The sequence below is a fragment of the Phalacrocorax carbo genome (assembly GCF_963921805.1).
Source record: "Phalacrocorax carbo chromosome W unlocalized genomic scaffold, bPhaCar2.1 SUPER_W_unloc_13, whole genome shotgun sequence".
Classification (NCBI taxonomy): Eukaryota; Metazoa; Chordata; class Aves; order Suliformes; family Phalacrocoracidae; genus Phalacrocorax; species Phalacrocorax carbo.
Window position 1 is genome coordinate 86,760 of NW_026990247.1, and position 20,500 is coordinate 107,259.

The 20,500-nt window shown below is 43.6% G+C and overlaps 1 protein-coding gene across 1 annotated transcript in view; it reads left to right on the plus strand.

Moving 5' to 3' along the window:
• The first annotated feature begins 11,641 nt into the window (after window positions 1-11,641).
• CDC37L1 (cell division cycle 37 like 1, HSP90 cochaperone) overlaps window positions 11,642-20,500 on the plus strand; it is a 36,267-nt gene continuing 27,408 nt past the window's right edge. Inside the window, exon 1 of the mRNA XM_064439864.1 lies at window positions 11,642-11,780. Within this exon, the coding sequence (XP_064295934.1) occupies window positions 11,679-11,780 (102 nt within the window). The 5' untranslated portion in view covers window positions 11,642-11,678. The remainder of the gene's footprint in view (window positions 11,781-20,500) is intronic.

Sequence of the window (20,500 nt, forward strand, 5' to 3'; positions counted from 1 at the left end):
GTGGAAAGAAGAGAATAGTTGGATGCGCCAGACGTATGAGGAGCAAGGTAAAAGCGTGCAGTGGCTAGAAGCTAAAGCGCTAGAGATGGCCCTGTGAAAGGATATAGATCGGCATATAAATGTGTGCACGGACTCTTTATACGTGTATAAATTAGTCATGTCCATGAAACGAGAGGGTGTACCACACACGGAAATTGCCTTGATGCTAGAGATTGCTTTATCGCAGCGAGGAGCAACTGTGACAGTAATTCACATTCGCAGTCATCAGACGGGGCCTGGACCACTGATTGAGGGGAATCGCATGGCTGATGAGGCAGCCGTGGGAGTCTGGACATTGACGGAGGCGAAGAACCTGCATGACCAACTGCACCTGGGTGCTAAAGCCTTGGCAAAGGAGTGTGGCATCTCAATAAGAGCAGCAAGAGAAGTAGTAGCCACCTGTCCTTACTGTCAGCACTCGCCATTGTGGGAGGCAGGAGTCAACCCTCGAGGACTGGAAGCAAATGCTATCTGGCAGACTGACTTTACTGAATGTCCACAGTTGGCCCCTGGAAGGCACCTGGCAATTACAATTGATACATATAGTGGAGTCATCATGGCTACTCAACATCGGAAGCAGACCGCAACGCAGTTGGCTGCGCATTGGACCACGGTGATGGCATGGCTTGGAAAGCCCACCGAGATAAAAACAGACAATGGACCATGCTTTCGGGCTCGAAGTACCGAAGAATGGTGTAAAGCTTGGAATATTGTATTAAAACACGGCATTGCTTACAATAGCACAGGGCAGGCAATAGTTGAACACGCTCATCGCACCTTGAAAGCAAAGATAATACAGCTTGGGGAGGGGTAGGGGTATAAGGGAACTATACCCATAGCAGCTCAGCAAACTATTTTAATGCGTGCATTATATTCGCTTAATCATTTTATACACGGGCAGGAGCAAGTTACAGCAGTGGAGAAGCACTTTGGCAAGGCTCAAGCAGGCGAGCGCTATCCGCAGGTACGAGTAAGGTTCCCAGGCAGTGAGCAATGGGAGAGAGGATGGAAACTGAGATGCCTGGGGAGGGGCTACGCCGCGGTTGAGAATGAAGGGCGCATAGAATGGGTGCCTGCAAAGTGTGTGAAAGCAGAACTGTGCAAGGATGTACAATGAATAATCCCTCTCTGAGTTGTCTCTTTGCAGGGTCTGCTGACATGGATCCTCATGCTAGCCGTACCACTGGGAAAAGAAATGAGCTCCTTGACAAGATCGCAAGCAATATTGCAACGAGAGCAACACTGGGAAAGGGCGGCAAAAGAGAGATATGAACTGGGACTGGATAGTAATAATTGGGGGGATCTTGTTGTGTGTAGTAACCATGGTTACTTGTGGGCTGCCATTGTTATGCTGTGTTATAAGACAAATCAGGGAGCGCCTGCAAGAGTTACATGAATATAGACCTGACCGCAATATGTATCCGCTTACGCAAGTAGCTTTGTAGAACTTTTAGCAGCATGGGGAGGGGGAGATGTAGGGGAATAGACAGGGATCGGCGACCGGAAGATCACGGGCTGTGACGGAAAGATAGACTCCTCCGAATAGGAGTGGCAGGAACAGGAAGCGCAAGAGCTATATAAGCGTGTGACGCAGTTAAATAAACGGACAGTTTGTATCCATCATATTGATGTCTGTGCATCACTGTCCCCAGGGTGGGTAGAGCCCTGTGTCCCGGAGATATGCAGCCCAAGATAAGTTCTCCCATAGAAGTGTACAGCAACAGGTACGCATGGGCCAGGCCCCAGCATGTTGCAGTGACCTGTGTCTCTCTGGAGCTGCCGGGGTGACAACATACTTCCTCCAAGTACTCTACTAGTTTTTCAGGATTCTGCACTTGTTCAGGGGTGAAGTTCCAGACCACTGGAGGTGCCCACTGTCCTAGGTATTTGCCCATACTATCCCACATGCCGTGCCACTCATAACTATCGAGCCTTGGGGCAGATCTCTGGATGATATTCTTAAATTGCTTTTTAACCTTAGACAGAAGTGAAACAATCTGCCAAAGAAATAACAGCAGATATATCTTAACTACCCAAGGATGTTCAAGATACTGAAAAGTTGTTGTAAAGATGGGGGAGGCATTATAGAAGAGGGTAGCTAAGGTGCCGTTCTGTATTTCCTCCATAAAAAAAAAACTCTCAGAGGAGGAGGTATAATTGCTAATTGTCTCCATGAGGTGGTACCCGACGTACAGTAACGGCTCCAATAGAAAACTCAAATACCAAATAAAACTCAAGGCCAGTGTTTTAATAACAACTCTCCCAGGCAAAATATCGCTAATCACTGCAGAGCACAGCAGACTACAAGAACCGACACCAGTCTTTAACGGGCACAGCAAATACAAAAGCACGGTGCAGATAGGATAAACTAATATTGAGAACACAGTCGATGCTGTGACCAGCAACTGTTATTATCTCAAACCCTTTGTGCCCCATGTTGGGCGCCGAAAAGGACTGCCGTGGTTTAGCCCCAGTCAGCAACTAAGCACCACGCAGCTGCTCACTCACTCGCCCCACCCCTGTGGGATGGGGGAGAGAATCGGAACAGCAAAAGCAAGAAAACTCGTGGGTTGGGATAAGAACAGTTTAATAATTAAAATAAAATAGTGATAGCAATAATGGTAATGATAATAAGAATTATTATAATTATTATTATTATATAGTAAAAGGAAAATAACAAGAGAGAGAAATGAAACCCGGAAAAAAAAAAAGAAAAGGGAAAAAAAAAACCACAAGTGACACAACCGCTCACCAGCCACCGACCAACGCTGCCGGTCCCCGAGCTGCGATCGCTGCTTCCCCGGCTAACTCCCCACAGTTAATATACTGGGCATGACATCACATGATATGGAATATCCCTTTGGCCAGTTTGGATCAGCTCTCTCGGCTTTGCCCCCTCCCCTCCCGGCTTCTTGTGCACCAGGCAGAGCATGGAAGGCTGGAAAAGTCCTTGACTAGTGTAAGCGCTACCTAGCAACAACTAAAACATCGGTGTGTTAGCAACATTATTTTCATACTAAGTCCAAAACACAGCACTATGCCAGCTACAGTGAAGAAAAATTAACTCTATCCCAGCTAAAACCGTGACACTTGTCCAGCCCTTGGACTATTACCTCTTGCTGCTCATCCATGTGGGCAGCAGCGATATTGCAAGGGATGACCTTGAATGTATCAGAGTGTCTACAGAGCTCTGGGGACAAGGTCAAAAGGCATTGGAGCTCAAGTGGTGTTCTCCTTGATTCTTCCAGTGAGGGGAGAAGGCACAGCTAGAAGTAGGTGCATCCAGCAGGTCAACATCTGTCTCCAGAGGTCCCTTCCAACCTACAGTATTCTTTGATGTATCATGGGAGAATTATGAAAGATCATGCTCTGGCTTTGGGAAAATTAAGCATACAAACACATAAAAAGAATTTAGGTCATGTTATTTTCAGCAAAAATCTTTTTTTTTTTTTTTCCCCCTAATAAAAAAAATGGGTACGGTCAATATAAAAGTTTTCCTACTCCTGTGTACTGGACATCTACAGAGCCACATCCTAGTAAAAACTGTAAAGGGGTCTGGCTCATAAGTGAGTTTGTCAAGATGAAGAAGACTGGGGCTCTTGGCCCTTGCCTGCGTTACACTTGGAGGTGTGCTTGTAGCAAATGTAGACATATCTAGCTCCATGTCCTGGTTTCGGCTGGGATAGAGTTAATTTTCTTTCTAGTAGCTGGTATAGTGCTGTGTTTTGGATTTAGTAGGAGAATAATGTTGATAACACACTGATGTTTTAGTTGTTGCTAAGTAGTGTTTACACTAAGTCAAGGACTTTTCAGGTGCACAAGAAGCTGGGAGGGGACACAGCTGGGACAGCTGACCCCAGCTGACCCAAGGGATATTCCATACCAGATGACGCCATGCTCAGTATATAAAAACTAGGCAAAAAGCTGGCTGGAGGTCCGCTGCTCGGGAACTGGCTGGGCATCAGTCAGTGGGTGGCGAGCAAGTGCACTGTGCATCACTTGTTTTGTATATTCTTTTATCATTACTATTATTTTCCCTTCCTTTTCTGTCCTATTAAACTGTCTTTATCCCAACCCGCGATTTTTACTTTTTTCCCCCCGATTGTCTCCCCCATCCCACTGGGGGGGGAGTGAGCAAACAGCTGTGTGGTGTTTAGCTGCCTGCCGGTTTAAACCACAACACTCCAGTTTAACTTGCTTGGCTATCAATAGTAGTGAAGCCATTGAATGGGAGCTACTTGTGGAAGTATATCCTGTGGTCCCAGGATTCCCTGTACATCTACTGGGGAAACCCACTACTAGCACATTAACACACCCAAGTTGATTTGAGACTGGTTCATTATTTTGTCATGTGCTGTATTCATACATTTGACTATTGTATAAGTATACCCAAAAAACTTGTAGCTGTGTCAAACGTACAGTGCTTTGCACAGCTGTAGCCAAGGCAAACATAGTAAAGGGATAGAGAACTGTTTTCCTCTATATCATAAATTTGGATCTAATCTTAGAGTAGCACCAGCAGAAAGTAATTCCTATCTATCATCTGTTTGGAGAGGACTCTCTATTAAATTAGAGAGCAACCCTTGTCTGGGCCAATATCAATTTAAAAACTCCGCCTGGGCCACGGCTAGTTCCCTAACCAACAACTTCAGCCAAAAAGACCAAGAAATTACTAGAGAGAGAATTGTCTCGCCTGGCTCTACTGAACTTAACTGAGCCACACTGAGGGGACAGATTTGTGAGGTTTGCATTCCAGTTCTGCAATACACAGAAGTTGCATTGTCTTTAGAACTGAGTCATGGGAAATGAGTTAATATATATACTGATTCCAAATATGCATTTGGAGTGGTACATGCACATGGGGCAATTTGGAAAGAAAGAGGGCTATTAAACTCACAAGGGGCTCCAATAAAATATGGAACAGAAATTATGAAACTTCTGCAAGAAGGTCTCCAACCAAAGGAGGTTGCAGTACTACATGGTAAAGCTCACCAAAAGGGAAATAGCAAAGTTGCAAAAGATCTTCGAAAAGTGGATCGGTTAGCTGAAGAGGTAGCCCTGAAGGAGCCTTAATTCCAGGATCTCATTTAGAACTATCTCCACCAAAATACGTTGAGAAAGAAATCCAGTTAGCAGAGCAATTGGATTGCTCCAAAAACGATCCAGGTTGGTGGGTGATGCCACTGAAACAATTATTGGTTCCTGAGAAAATGATGGAAATTTTACTTAGAAGGCTACACCAACAAGCGCACACAGGAGCAGTTGCGCTGGTATTTACTGCTAAGAGAAGCATTTTTGGGCCCAAGATGCAAACTATAGCGGATACTGTGGTGAAAAAAAGGTACTGTCTGCTGTGCTAATAACCCAAAAATCATGAAAAAGAGTATGGGAGGACTTGTAAGACAAGGAATAACTCCCGGGGAATACTGGCAGATAGACTTTTCAGAATTACCTAAATGTAATCAGTATAAATATCTATTGGTATTAGTAGATACTGTCTCTGTTGGCCAGAGGCTTTCCCTTGTCGCACCAACAAAGCTAGAGACGTGATTAGGATTTTATTGAAAGAAATTATTCCTAGATTTGGTATTCCAGAAGGTATCTCCTCTGACAATGGGCCTCATTTTATTGCAGAAGTAGTACAGGGAATTTCCAAGTTTTTACAGATTAAGTGGGAACTACACACCCCCTGGAGGCCTCAATCTAGTGGGAAAGTAGAAAGGCTGAATCAGACCCTCAAGAGGCAAGTTTCTAAACTTTGCCGGGAAGCACACCTTAAATGGATAGAAGCCTTACCTTTAGCTCTTTTGCAAATTTGAATAGCCCCTAGGGTTAAGGAGGGGGTAAGCCCCTTTGAGATCGTATATGGGAAAGCATATCCCACAAACCTTTTAAACGTCAAGGGAGACCAAATGCATATAAGAGGACAGGCTGCCATCAAGGAATATTTTATTTCTCTCTCGCAGACTTTGTCTTCCCTACACAGGTACCTAAATCAAAGGACTTCTCTTCCCTCGGACGCACCAGTCCACCCATTCCAGCCAGGAGACACTGTCTATGTACGAACCTGGAAAGACTGGAAAGACATTGAAAGAAAAGGGGAAAGGACCCTATACTGTACTATCGAAGACACATACTGCGGTTAAGGTAGAAGGAATTGACTCCTGGATTCATTATACACAGGTAAAAAGGGCACCAAGGCCTGCTCAAGATAAATGGACCTCCACCCCAACTGGAGAAGTTAGACTTCAATTGACCAGAGACCCTCGATGAACTGTGCTTAGGAAACAGAACTTGTCTACATAAAGATTAAGTGCCTATTTTCCCCACAAGGATAGTTATAGAACCCCCTCAGAAAACGTTGTTAATCTGACTATGCCAAGATGATAGTTTTATATTCAGTATTTGTCTGCAAAGGAAATTTAATCTTACATCCAGTCATTTTGGAGAATCCACAATAGCAGCAGTTTGACTGCATGAACTAAAACTAGGTGTCCTTTAGGTGAACCATCCTCATTATAATACTAAAAATCATGCCCATAGGCCAGAACACCCCCTACTCAAATAAGCCCCTTACTCTCTGAGCATGTGTGGCAAATTTAAAGGGAGTGTACTTTTAAGATGAAGTGAGAAAGAAACTAACCAATGACTAGCTGGGGGTGGTGTGAATATTAGCTGTTACTGACACATTTAACTGTATAAATAACATGTAGTTTCTTGGTGCGGTGTGCTAGCTTTGTGGAGTTACCACCTAGCACCCATCTTTGCACAAATATGAAATGAATAAAATACCTCCGCTCTGTGTGTATTTTGGCGTTTTGCACATGAACCTGTTGTCCGAAAAGCGGATTCGTCGCCCGGTGTGCAATGAGTCAATAGTCACACACTTAGGAGAGACGTCGCTACGACATTGCTAATTTATTTCAGGGTTGCACAAGCCTGGGTGCTCGGTGGTTTTCCACAAATCAAGCACACCAAAGCTGGCTACCTCATTATATTTATACAATAAGTCCATACATATTCTGCCTATCTAATACATACTCATTCTAATCTACACAGGTTGCGTAATGGCATTAAGTCACTCCTCTCGTCTCTGCTTCAGATTCTTCTGCACATGCCTTCCTCTTTTCAGGGGTCTTTGGTGGTCTTTACAGATGAAGTACCCTAACCCTTTTTACCCATATATGGTCACGGGTTACGCAAGGACAATTTAAGGCTATTTTCTCTTGCCAACTCTCCTCGATTTTCTTCTAAAAGGAACGCTTGTCCTTGATTAAATGGATAATTGCTGATGGCCAAGATATCCTGTCCCGAAGCTTAGGTTAAATATTAAAACATGAAACAGTGATTGATCAAAAAGAAAGGAGTCTAGATTCATGCTAATTAAACATATACAATACCTGTTCTTTCCAAGGGGGGGTTGTTCTTTTATAAACCCGCTTTCGGGAAAACAATACCATTAGCCTTCATTGCAGCAAGGGCACATTGCCTGATCACGTTCAATTTGGTGACAGCTAATTTCACCCTAACATGTAGTAAAGTCCAAATGAAGATGGCAGTTCGTCATTTTCACATGTGTTAGGAGGTCAAAACAAAGGATAGGTGAATTTACCTTCACTTTAAAAAAATATAGCCAATTTCTCTTCATTAGTATGTACCTTGTATTTGGTGCCTTAGGTTATCTAGCAAAAAAAAAAAATTTTTTTTTAAAGTTAGCTTATTAGTAACAAGGTTACTACGTCTACTGATTCATCCTCAACCTTCGGTAGTAACCACAAGCCTCAGGAGGAAAAGGGAAAGTAACCACATTCCCCAGAAAAAGGAATATTGTGAGCAATGGGGACAGAGTTTTAGAGAAACAGAGCCACTCAGCAAGTGGTTTGCAAAACAAAGGGATTCTCTTATTGGAGCAGAGGAAGAGTCAGTAAGAAATAAATAAGGAGAAAAATACACAGTTCTCCTAAAAAATGTCTATTCCTGCTTTGTAATGGTTTCAGCATGGTTCTGCTAACCACTAGAGACAAAACCATATTGTGCTATAACCAATTTTTCAAAACAATTTTCAAACATAAATCACCACTCATCAGAGTCATATCTAATAGACATACAGTACAGGAATAATCAAGCTGAAGACTTGCCTTCTCGCTGATTTCATATGTTAAGAAGGAATGTAAAATATTAGTAAAAGCATTAGTCATTTATTTGGATCTTTAGGTCATATATCATGACTGATATCACACAAATCTTGAACAGATGATAGCCATATTAGAACACATTTTTTCCCCACAAAAATAAATTTCAAACAGAATAAATCCAGAGCATGTATCCTTACATACTATTTTCTGTCCTCCCATAACCACTGCTATCAATAAAAATTCAAGACTGCAAAATCATAAAGATATGTTAAAATCTGTTCCTTCATAGTAGTGGGTTTAATTCTTCATCAAGTTGCACATAAAACACTGAGATAAATTACATGTTCCTCTGGCAGGAACATACCAGGACACATGACCTTGAGAAAAAAATTAATTTACAGTGAAACAAAATTATTTTACTCTATTCTCTCCTACACCCATGCCTCAAACTCAGTCTATAAAACTATCCTTTCTCAGAAAGGATTTTAATAGGTCCTTAGCTTCTTTATTGAAGCTGTCAGCAAGGGTGATGTCTTCACTTGTGCCAGGGGCAGTTATGGAAATGATCTTCTGAAAAGGGACTTTCAAAACTGCCTAGGGCACAGAAAAGCACACGCTCCTGTAAAATGTAGTTGTTATTATTCCCTCAAATGTATTGCCTCATAGTATCCTTTAAACTTTTTTTTTCCCTTAACTTTCATTCCCAAATAGAAACCAAGCTGTTATAAAATGGACTCTACCAGGAGCTCTTGGTGACAGAAATTCTTCAATGGTGCATATATGTACATACATACATATGTATATATGTGCACACATCTATTTATAAATGCATAGATATGCGTGCATATTCTTGCATTTCACAGGAGTGTCACATTTCAGGGATCTTCAGTATTGAAGGTAGATTTCTATGACCTTACCATACCTGTATCAGAGGTAGAATTTCCAGACGTTCCCCCTTCCCTGAACTTCATCCAGGCTCTCCCTGCTCCTTCTCTCAGACGTGGCTCCCACTTCATGGTGTGAATCTGCAGCTCACTACCTACTTCAAAGGCATCTTGGTCCCGGTGCCAGCCACAGGGGTAGGAAGGTCCTAGCAACTCAAGGGGTCCGGGATATAGAAGGAAGGGGTGCAAAAAAGACCCCAGCCGCTCTCAGCCCGGCAGCTCTCCAGCCCCTGATCACAGCTTATTGAGCTGCAACTAAGCCGCTGCGGCATCTCCTGGGGACGCATCGCGTTGCTATGGAGACTCAAACATTCCACGCCAGAACGCCGTGGCTGCCGGCACGCGGATTTTGCAGCTCGGTGTAACTAGGCGCGCGGCGCAGGGAGCTCTCACCGAGCACTGGGCGCGGTGGCAGAGAGGAGAGGGAGATGTAAACTAGGACGTCTGCCAGCCTAATGTGATGTGTGTAACGTGCTTAGCAGTGCTGTCTGCACAGGCAATCCTTTGGCTACATGCATATACCTTCAAAGAACCTGCATGCACATGTTACAACACTAGAGCAGACCTGTGCATGTATACACATTTGATTAATTCCTGGAGTAGCCTCTAGATGAAGATGAAGAGGCAGCAAAGACTGTTAACTGGCCCTCCATCTTTACAGAAAAATTCCATGGAACTCTGAAAAAGAAAACACAGAAACATCTCCTTTTTAGCAAAAGATAAACATTGACCTGCATATGTTACAAAACTGATTCAGCATAAAGAACCATTTCTTGCTCTGTAACAACATCCAAACCTGTGACTGTGAAGCAGGTCTGAGATACACATACAGCAACCAGCTCAGAAGGCAGAGGACTAGGTGGAGCAGACTGAGCTGCTCCTGGGACTTCTGCAGTGAAGGCTTTCCCCTTGGCCACTTGCAAACAGATCAGAACCGATCACATTCCACCCAGCGACAACTTCAGCAAGGCTATTTCCCTAAAAAACTTTTCAGAGTCATGGATCCAACAAAACAGGCTCAATGATTGTTATAATTAATTTAGCCTTCAACGGAATTTCAATCAAAGTTTACAATTTATTGAATAGAGACAAGCAAGCAGCGCTGGATGCACGGGGGATCCTTCCGCCTAACGTGCATACCGTCATACAAAATTACAGGGTTTATATTCAGTTACTTAATTAATAACAATTAGTAAAAACACGCCTAAGTTTACACTCATTGGTCAGTGATAAGCATCCCACTTTCCGTTGGTCAGCCGTAGTTAAATTAGTCACGCTTGCCATGTAGATTAGCCCGCATGCTCTTTACGGGTGTGGGGGGCAAGTCTTTTTGGTCACTCCCCTTTGCAGCAGGGTGCCTCTACTGTTAGTCCCTGAAGGTCAACTGAATTGTATTTTTTTTAGGAGGACGCCCTCCCGACTGGCCCAAGCACCATCTCAGGCGCCAGCCCCCCCAGTTATCTGATCAATTTTGGGTCACGCTTTTGTCTTCACCATCAACCCAAATCGCCAATCAACATTCCAACCATTAAGACAGTTAACAAGTCAATTGAACGGCCCTCGGTTACACAAGCACAAACAGAACAGTCAAATGCTAGAAGGTCACACTTCACCGTGTGACTCTAGCATTGTTCCATATTGACACGAATCAGATGAACACATTTTACAATGATAAACAAACCATGCACACCCCAACCTCCCATGTCACACTGAATTGAGACTCCCCTAGTGATAGAGGACAACCCCCCCCGCGAATACAAGGAGTGTTAGCGTGAATCTAAGGAGTGTTATTTTGAATCTAAGGGATATTGTATATGATTAAGTTAGCGTGAATATAGATGCTTTCCTTTTTGATTAAGCATTGTTAATAGTTAATCTAAGACTAGGGATGGGATGCATTGGCCATCAGCTCACTGATTTAATTCATGACAAGCGTTTCTTTTTAGAAGTAAAATGAGTGAGAGTTGCTAAGAGAAAATAGTTTTAAGTTGTTTCTATGTAACAGGAGTTAGGATGCCCCATCCATCAAGATCACCAAAGACCCCTGAAGAAAGGAAAGCATGCGTGGAAGAAACCAAAGCGGAGCCAAGAAGAATAACTCAGTGCCAACTATATAACTTATGTAGAGTACAATGAATATGTATTAGATAGGCAGAACATGTATGGACTTATTGTATAAATATAATGAGGTAGCCGGCTTCGGTGTGCTTGATTTGTGGAAAACCACTGAGCACCCAGGCTTGTGCAACCCTGAAATAAATTAGCAATGTCGTAGCAATGTCTCTCCTAAGTGTGTGACTATTGACTCATTGCACACCGGGAGACGAATCCGCTTTTCGGACAACACTAGTTCGGAAGAGGCAGGGCCGACTTTACCCACGTGACCTGGAACAGTAGCGACCTAATGTGCAGGGCGAGGGAGGGGAAATAAGCCTTACGTCTGCCGTTGGAGGTAGTGTGTAGTGTCATTTCCGGGGAAGCTTGTAACGACCTCAAGCAACAGGAACATCCGGTTCAGAGTTGGGGAGGGTCAGTCGGTATTGTGGAGTTTGTGGTGAGGATGGCGTTGTGGTCTTCCTCCTTTCAGGGTCTTGGTTCGGTTGAGGAGGATGAGGAACGGGAATTGACTCTCACATCTGTCCAGCACCTGTCGGAAACGCAGGTACATCTATTCCCGTACCGCTTGTCATGCCGTTTTCTTGTCCTGCTGAGTTTGTACGGGGCTCCTTGTGCTCCTTCATTCCTCCGGCGGGGGGTCTTCGGCCGCACGTGCCAGTGGCGTGGGTTTCCGTTGCTCGACCGAACCTTAGGTGGAAGCATGCGTGACTCCAACCGCTGGGAGACTACGTTGACAGTGCCTGCTCCTGCAGGGCTCGTGCCTAGTTTCAGCTCTCTGGGTTCTCGGGGAAGGGCTTTTGACTATCAGTTTACAAAATCAATTTACAGAGAGCCAGATCTGTTTTGGGCACGTGTACTTTCTTTGTGCTGTGTGGTGTAAAATATGAAATGAAACCACTGAAGAGGTACAAAGATGTGAGTCTGAGAAATGATTAAACTTTTTTTCCCCCTTAAATAATAACTGAGTCTGGTGCATTGCGGGTGGGGGCGTAAACAGGCATGTGTAAATGCATGCTTATCCTGGATCTGTTTAGCTATCCTTGGATGTATCAGAAAGGACTTGTGTAGTAATGCTATAGGTAATATTGGAATTTGTCACCAGCCCACTGTCACAGGCAAAACAGTCTCAACTCAGGGAAATTTATTTAATTTACTTTATTGCCAACTGTTACAAACTCAATTACTGATTCAGGTATTGAGGGGAAAAGAACCCCACAATTAAACAAACAGGGAAACACCTTTTCTCTCCCCTTCCCTAGGTTCAACTTCAATCAAATGCCTCCCTGCTTCCTAGTCCCAAATTCCCTTGTTTTTGCTGGGTTATGATCTGGTGACAGGTGGCACAAGGGAGGTTGGGGTCATCTGCATAATGGTTTCTTTCTGCAGCTCCTTGCTGCTTACTCATTTTCTTTCACCACTCCTTGCTTCTTACTCATTTTCCTCTGCTCTAGCATGGGTTCCTCTATGGGTTGCAGGCCCTTTGAGAGTGTGCCTGCTTAGGCATGGCTTAACCACAGGATGCAGTCCCCTCGGAGCGTAGCTGCTCTGGTGTGGAATAATTCCTTTCAAGACTGCATCTCCAGCTGGTACCTATATTGTCTCCTTCCATTTCTCCTCCCACCAGCAGCTGCCACTCTTTATTAAATATGTTTGAGCAGAGGCACCAGATGCGCCAAGTTTTGGCATGCAATGGATTGTTTACATCATTTTCAGAGTTGGCTGGAACTGGCTATGACTGGCATGTAGCAGTACATGGCCTCTTCCTGCACAGGTCACCCCTGCAGCCCCCTGCTACCAAAACCCTTTACTTTATGCCCAATACATTCCACCCTTTACCTCTGTGAAACACATTTAAGAACTGTTTGAACATACATCCATTATAAACTCTACTTTCAGCATCATCATGATCTTAATATGCATACATTATAAACTGCATACACTACATGCAGCAAATTACTGCTGCTTTCAGCAAATTACTTGGGTTGCCAAGGGAATGACAACTGGGTCTATCCGAGTACATGCAACAACATTGGGGTCAGTAGAGTGTGCTGTAGTTGGCTCCCTCCTGTGCAAACTACACTTCATCCTGTTCCAAAAACCCAAAACTTTCCTGGCCCATCTGTCCATCTGCAGTGGATAAGAAAGTAAATCCTGAGGATGGCAAGGGCATCAGGTAGTGGGTACCAACCCTGTCTATTCAAACTGAGGCTCCCTTCCACTAGAGCTAGGCATGTCTCTCCTCCAGTTGTTCCATGAATCACTGCTACACAATGAGGGCAATAAGATGCACTCAGTGCCAGTATCCACTAGAGCACCATATTCTTGAGGCAAAGGGGTGCTTGGCCGCCCTACCTAGATAGTCCAATAAATTCAGTTATCCCCATCCCCTGCCAGGCCAGTGCCACCTCCCCCAAATGCAGTAAATTCAAATCAGTTGTCAGAACAGTATGTGGTCCAGAGATGGGGTGTCATGGTTTTAGCTGGGATAGAGTTAATTTTCTTCACTGCAGCTGGCATAGTGCTGTGCTTTGGACTTAGTATGAAAATAATGTTGATAACACACTGATGTTTTAGTTGTTGCTAGGTAGTGTTTACACTAGTCAAGGATTTTTTCTAGCTTCCCATGCTCTGCCAGGTGCACAAGAAGCCGGGAGGGGAGGGGGCACAGCTAAGAGAGCACATTCAAACTGGCCAAAGGGATATTCCATATCATGTAATGTCATGCCCAGTATGTTAACTGGGAGGAGCTGGCGGGGTGAGGGAGGCAGCAACTGCGGCTCAGGGACTGGCAGCGTTGGTTGGCGGGTGGTAAGCAGTTGTATCATTTGTGTTTCTGTTTTTTTCCCTTTTCCTTTTTATTATATTATCATAATTATTATTATTATAATATTATCATTATTATTTTATTCTAATTATTAAACTGTTCTTATCTCAACCTACAAGTTTTTGGGGTTTTTTTTGCTTTTGCTTTTCCAATTCTCTCTCCCATCCCAGAGGGGTGGAAGGAGTGAGCAAGCGGCTGCATGGTGTTTAGTTGCTGACTGGGGCTGAACCACAACATGAGGGTAGGAGAAGGCAATGTTTTAAATGAAGTCTGACCTCTCCCCTGTTCTTGCAGTTCCTTACCTTGCAGTGATAGATCTCTAAAGGGCCTTCCATCCTGCTGTCATATCCTCTTCCTTTTCTTTTGACAACATCAGTAACTCCCAGCATGTAGGAAGCAGGTATGCAGGTTTCCCATTCTTTCCTGATGATTTTCCTGAGGTTAACCATACTACCAGATCCTCAGTATTTTCCTTGGCCATGCTGCTAATCTTGCACTGTTCTTCTGGCATGTTCCCTCCAGTATGGTACATATAGGTCACTCCTTGATCAACAAGGCATCCCACCAGGTTGTCATGTGATACCAGATGGGTGTTAGTAAGTGTGTCTAGCCATCAGAGCTTTTGGGCCATGGTGTCAGCGATGACCACCTTTTCAGAGTCCCTCCCTTCTCACTTGTAAATACACTCCAGCAGTCCAAGCAACTGCAATTGATTACTCCCTTCTTCCCAGGCCCTCCATGGGGTTATATCATTTGCAGAATTGGGCCACTGTTCAGCATATCCCTCCATCAGCCAGTCTCAAAGCCCTCCTTTACACAGGGCTGTGTTTGCAAGTGGCATGGGCCCCAAACTCCCCAGAGCTCTGCTCATTTGAGCTATTGGCTGTATCCCAGCAGCTCTGGTTTCTCAGCACCATCATAGCTACTGCAGGGGCATCTCCCTGGGGTGGTGTCACTGAAATTGGGAATAAACCTCGTAACACCAATGTAGTGTTAAAAGGCAGGCATTCTTTATTGCAGTGCCGGATGCACAGGGGATCGCTCCTCCAAGCGTGCATACCTTACACACTCTTCTCGTGATTTATAGATCAAAAATATACATATTCATTTTATCCATACATATTCAATACTATTCTCTTTGGTGATTAGTACGAACTTGCTTGCTTCACATGTAAATTATTGCGCAGGCTCAGTTGTCCTTTCCCATTGTTCTCTTTTGGGTAGGTGGTATTACTTGGGTCGGTGGTCCATGAGTCGGTGGTTGCGATCTCCCCCTGCCGGAATTACCTTTTACCTACTTGGCTCTTAATCTTGGCAGTCCTGGCCAGTTTTCTCAGTCCACTACACAAAAACACATTTTGTCATCTTTTTCTGACAGAAGCACGTTGTCTATCGTTTCGTTCACATTAATGATTACCTAGGGACTAAAATACAGATCAACGGATACACTGATTCATACACTCCATGTTCCCATAATATAACAACATCCCTGGTTGAGTAATTTTATCACTTTGGTTACAGTGGCAGCTGTAGGTGTCCTGCATTTCTATAATTTCACTCTGAGTAAAGGACTGCTGAGTGCTCACGCTCTGAGGAGCAATGCTCCCATTTCCATAGGTCTGCTTAAACACACTAACTTTCAAAGTCACTCCAATTATTCCTATCCTAGGCTGTGCCACATCTGATTGTTGCCTGTATTCTCCACCAATACTTTCATAGGCAAAACAGTCTTGACTCAAGGAATTTTACGTCATATAATTTATTGCCAATTGACACAAACTTTATTACCGATTCAGTACTGAAGGAAGAAAACATAAACCATTATTAAACACTTAAGGAAACAGTTTTCCTCTTCCTTCCCCAGACTCAGCTTCAGTCAAACACCTCTCCTCCCTTCTTCCAAGTCTCAACTTCCCTTGTTTTTGTCAGGTCACCCTCAGTCCCTAACAATTCCTTCGATGTAGTGACAGGTGGCACAGAAGGTTGGGGTTGTTGTGTAATCGTTTCTTTCTACTGTCTTGCTTCTTACTCTGGGTTCTTCCACAGGCTGCAGTCCCTTTGGGGAAGTGCCTGCTCTGGCATGGAGCACCCTTCCAAGGGTGCATCTCCAGCCATGTTCCCAGCAATGTCTTTTTCCATGTGTCCCATCCATTTTTCTTCCTCCAGCAGCTGCTGCTCATCTCTTAAATATGCTTGAGCAGAGATGCCATGTGCTTCTCTGGCTGAAGTTTTGGCATGCAATGGGTTGTTTACATCAGTTTCAGAGCTGGCTGGAACTGGCAGTGACTGGCACAAGGCAGTTCATGGCCTCCTCCCATATAGGTCACCCCTGCAACCCACTGCTACTGAAACCCTGCAATTTATACCTAATATACCCACAGTAACAGTTGAGCATTTTACAAGAGCTGGAGTGTAGGAGTTACTCAAACATTCTCATGATTGAAAAATAAATGCTGATACAGTGCATTTCTCTGTAGGTGTGAAATCTTCTCTAAATGACTAAATCATAGTCATAGAACAAACTAGGTTGGAAGGGATGTTTGGAGGTCTCAAGTCCAACCCCCTGCTCGAAGCAGGTTGCTCAATGCCTCGTTCAGTTGAGTTCTGAATACCTCCACAGACAGAGTTTTCACAGCTTCTCTGAGCCCCTGTTCCAGGGTTTGACCACCCTCCTGGAAAAAAACTAATTGGAATTTCCCTTGTTGCAGCTTGTGTCCATTGCCTCTCATCCTGCCCCTGTGAGCCTCCAAGAAGAGTCTGGCTCCATCTTCTCCACATTCTCCTATTAAGTAGTTGACAACAATAAGATTCCTCGAGTCTTCCCTTGTGAAGGCTGAACAAACCCAGCTCTTTCAGCCTCTCCTCATATGTCACATGCTCTAGGTCATGACCATTTTAGTAGCCTTCTGCTGGACCTGCTCCAGTATGTCCATGTCTGTCTTGGGGAACCCAGAAGTGCACACAGCACTTCATATGTGGTCTCACAACTGCTGAACAGAGGGGAAGGATCCCTTTCCTGGAACTGCTGGCTACACTCTTGCTAATACAGCCCAGGATGCAGTTGGCCTTCCATGCTGTAAAGGCACACTGCTGCCTCATGTTCAAATTGTTGTCCACCAGAACCCCTGGGTCCTTTTCTGCAAAGCTGCTTCACAGCCAGTTGGCCTCAGCCTGTACTGTTGCATGGGGTTATTCCAGATGCAGGACTTGACGTTTGCTCTAGTTGAACTTCATGGGATCCCTCTCAGCCCATTTCTTCAGCCTATCCAGGTCCCTATAAATAGTAGACTGGCCCTTCAGCATATTGACCATTCCCCCCAATTTGGTATAATCCACAAGCTTGTTGTGTGCACTCCATCCCATTCTCTAGGTTCTTAATAAAAATATATACAGTATCAACCCCTGAGGGATGCCACTGGAAATCAACCAATGGTTAGACATTATACCACTAATCACCACCTTATGAGCCTGGCAGTCACTTGCCACAAAAGCCAGGGTCAAAATGAACAGAGGATAGCCAATGAATAATGGGCAGGGAGAATGACCACTGAAAGAATGGATATGGAGAGTGATTGACAAATTATGGATAGGAAGAATAGTGTGGGACTAATGGACAGGGAGAATGCCCAATGAATAATGAATATGTAGAATAGATTCTGACATATAGGTAGGGTAATACTTCATAAACTTGAACAGTATGGAGAGCCTTTCAGTATCATTGCTATACCTGCAGATGTAATGTGTCTAGAGCCTTTTCTTACCCCTATAACTTTTGCCAGCACTACGAACTGTTTAAATATTTTAAATTTAATTTAGAACTACTAAAGAACATGCAACTTCTGTGTATTGCAGAACTGGAATGCAAACCTCACAAATCTGTCCCCTCAGCGTGGTTCAGTTAAGTTAAGTAGAGACATTTTTTAGGAGAACTGTGTATTTTTCTCCTTATTTATTTCTTACTGACTCTTCCTCTGCTCCAATAAGAGAATCCCTTTGTTTTGCAAACCACTTGCTGAGTGGCTCTGTTTCTCTAAAACTCTGTCCCCATTGCTCACAATATTCCTTTTTCTGGGGAATGTGGTTACTTTCCCTTTTCCTCCTGAGGCTTGTGGTTACTACCGAAGGTTGAGGATGAATCAGTAGACGTAGTAACCTTGTTACTAATAAGCTAACTTTAAAAAAAAATTTTTTTTTTTTGCTAGATAACCTAAGGCACCAAATACAAGGTACATACTAATGAAGAGAAATTGGCTATATTTTTTTAAAGTGAAGGTAAATTCACCTATCCTTTGTTTTGACCTCCTAACACATGTGAAAATGACGAACTGCCATCTTCATTTGGACTTTACTACATGTTAGGGTGAAATTAGCTGTCACCAAATTGAACGTGATCAGGCAATGTGCCCTTGCTGCAATGAAGGCTAATGGTATTGTTTTCCCGAAAGCGGGTTTATAAAAGAACAACCCCCCCTTGGAAAGAACAGGTATTGTATATGTTTAATTAGCATGAATCTAGACTCCTTTCTTTTTGATCAATCACTGTTTCATGTTTTAATATTTAACCTAAGCTTTGGGACAGGATATCTTGGCCATCAGCAATTATCCATTTAATCAAGGACAAGCGTTCCTTTTAGAAGAAAATCGAGGAGAGTTGGCAAGAGAAAATAGCCTTAAATTGTCCTTGCGTAACCCGTGACCATATATGGGTAAAAAGGGTTAGGGTACTTCATCTGTAAAGACCACCAAAGACCCCTGAAAAGAGGAAGGCATGTGCAGAAGAATCTGAAGCAGAGACGAGAGGAGTGACTTAATGCCATTACGCAACCTGTGTAGATTAGAATGAGTATGTATTAGATAGGCAGAATATGTATGGACTTATTGTATAAATATAATGAGGTAGCCAGCTTTGGTGTGCTTGATTTGTGGAAAACCACCGAGCACCCAGGCTTGTGCAACCCTGAAATAAATTAGCAATGTCGTAGCGACGTCTCTCCTAAGTGTGTGACTATTGACTCATTGCACACCGGGCGACGAATCCGCTTTTCGGACAACAGGTTCATGTGCAAAACGCCAAAATACACACAGAGCGGAGGTATTTTATTCATTTCATATTTGTGCAAAGATGGGTGCTAGGTGGTAACTCCACAAAGCTAGCACACCGCACCAAGAAACTACATGTTATTTATACAGTTAAATGTGTCAGTAACAGCTAATATTCACACCACCCCCAGCTAGTCATTGGTTAGTTTCTTTCTCACTTCATCTTAAAAGTACACTCCCTTTAAATTTGCCACACATGCTCAGAGAGTAAGGGGCTTATTTGAGTAGGGGGTGTTCTGGCCTATGGGCATGATTTTTAGTATTATAATGAGGATGGTTCACCTAAAGGACACCTAGTTTTAGTTCATGCAGTCAAACTGCTGCTATTGTGGATTCTCCAAAATGACTGGATGTAAGATTAAATTTCCTTTGCAGACAAATACTGAATATAAAACTATCATCTTGGCATAGTCAGATTAACAACGTTTTCTGAGGGGGTTCTATAACTATCCTTGTGGGGAAAATAGGCACTTAATCTTTATGTAGACAAGTTCTGTTTCCTAAGCACAGTTCATCGAGGGTCTCTGGTCAATTGAAGTCTAACTTCTCCAGTTGGGGTGGAGGTCCATTTATCTTGAGCAGGCCTTGGTGCCCTTTTTACCTGTGTATAATGAATCCAGGAGTCAATTCCTTCTACCTTAACCGCAGTATGTGTCTTCGATAGTACAGTATAGGGTCCTTTCCCCTTTTCTTTCAATGTCTTTCCAGTCTTTCCAGGTTCGTACATAGACAGTGTCTCCTGGCTGGAATGGGTGGACTGGTGCGTCCGAGGGAAGAGAAGTCCTTTGATTTAGGTACCTGTGTAGGGAAGACAAAGTCTGCGAGAGAGAAATAAAATATTCCTTGATGGCAGCCTGTCCTCTTATATGCATTTGGTCTCCCTTGACGTTTAAAAGGTTTGTGGGATATGCTTTCCCATATACGATCTCAAAGGGGCTTACCCCCTCCTTAACCCTAGGGGCTATTCAAATTTGCAAAAGAGCTAAAGGTAAGGCTTCTATCCATTTAAGGTGTGCTTCCCGGCAAAGTTTAGAAACTTGCCTCTTGAGGGTCTGATTCAGCCTTTCTACTTTCCCACTAGATTGAGGCCTCCAGGGGGTGTGTAGTTCCCACTTAATCTGTAAAAACTTGGAAATTCCCTGTACTACTTCTGCAATAAAATGAGGCCCATTGTCAGAGGAGATACCTTCTGGAATACCAAATCTAGGAATAATTTCTTTCAATAAAATCCTAATCACGTCTCTAGCTTTGTTGGTGCGACAAGGGAAAGCCTCTGGCCAACAGAGACAGTATCTACTAATACCAATAGATATTTATACTGATTACATTTAGGTAATTCT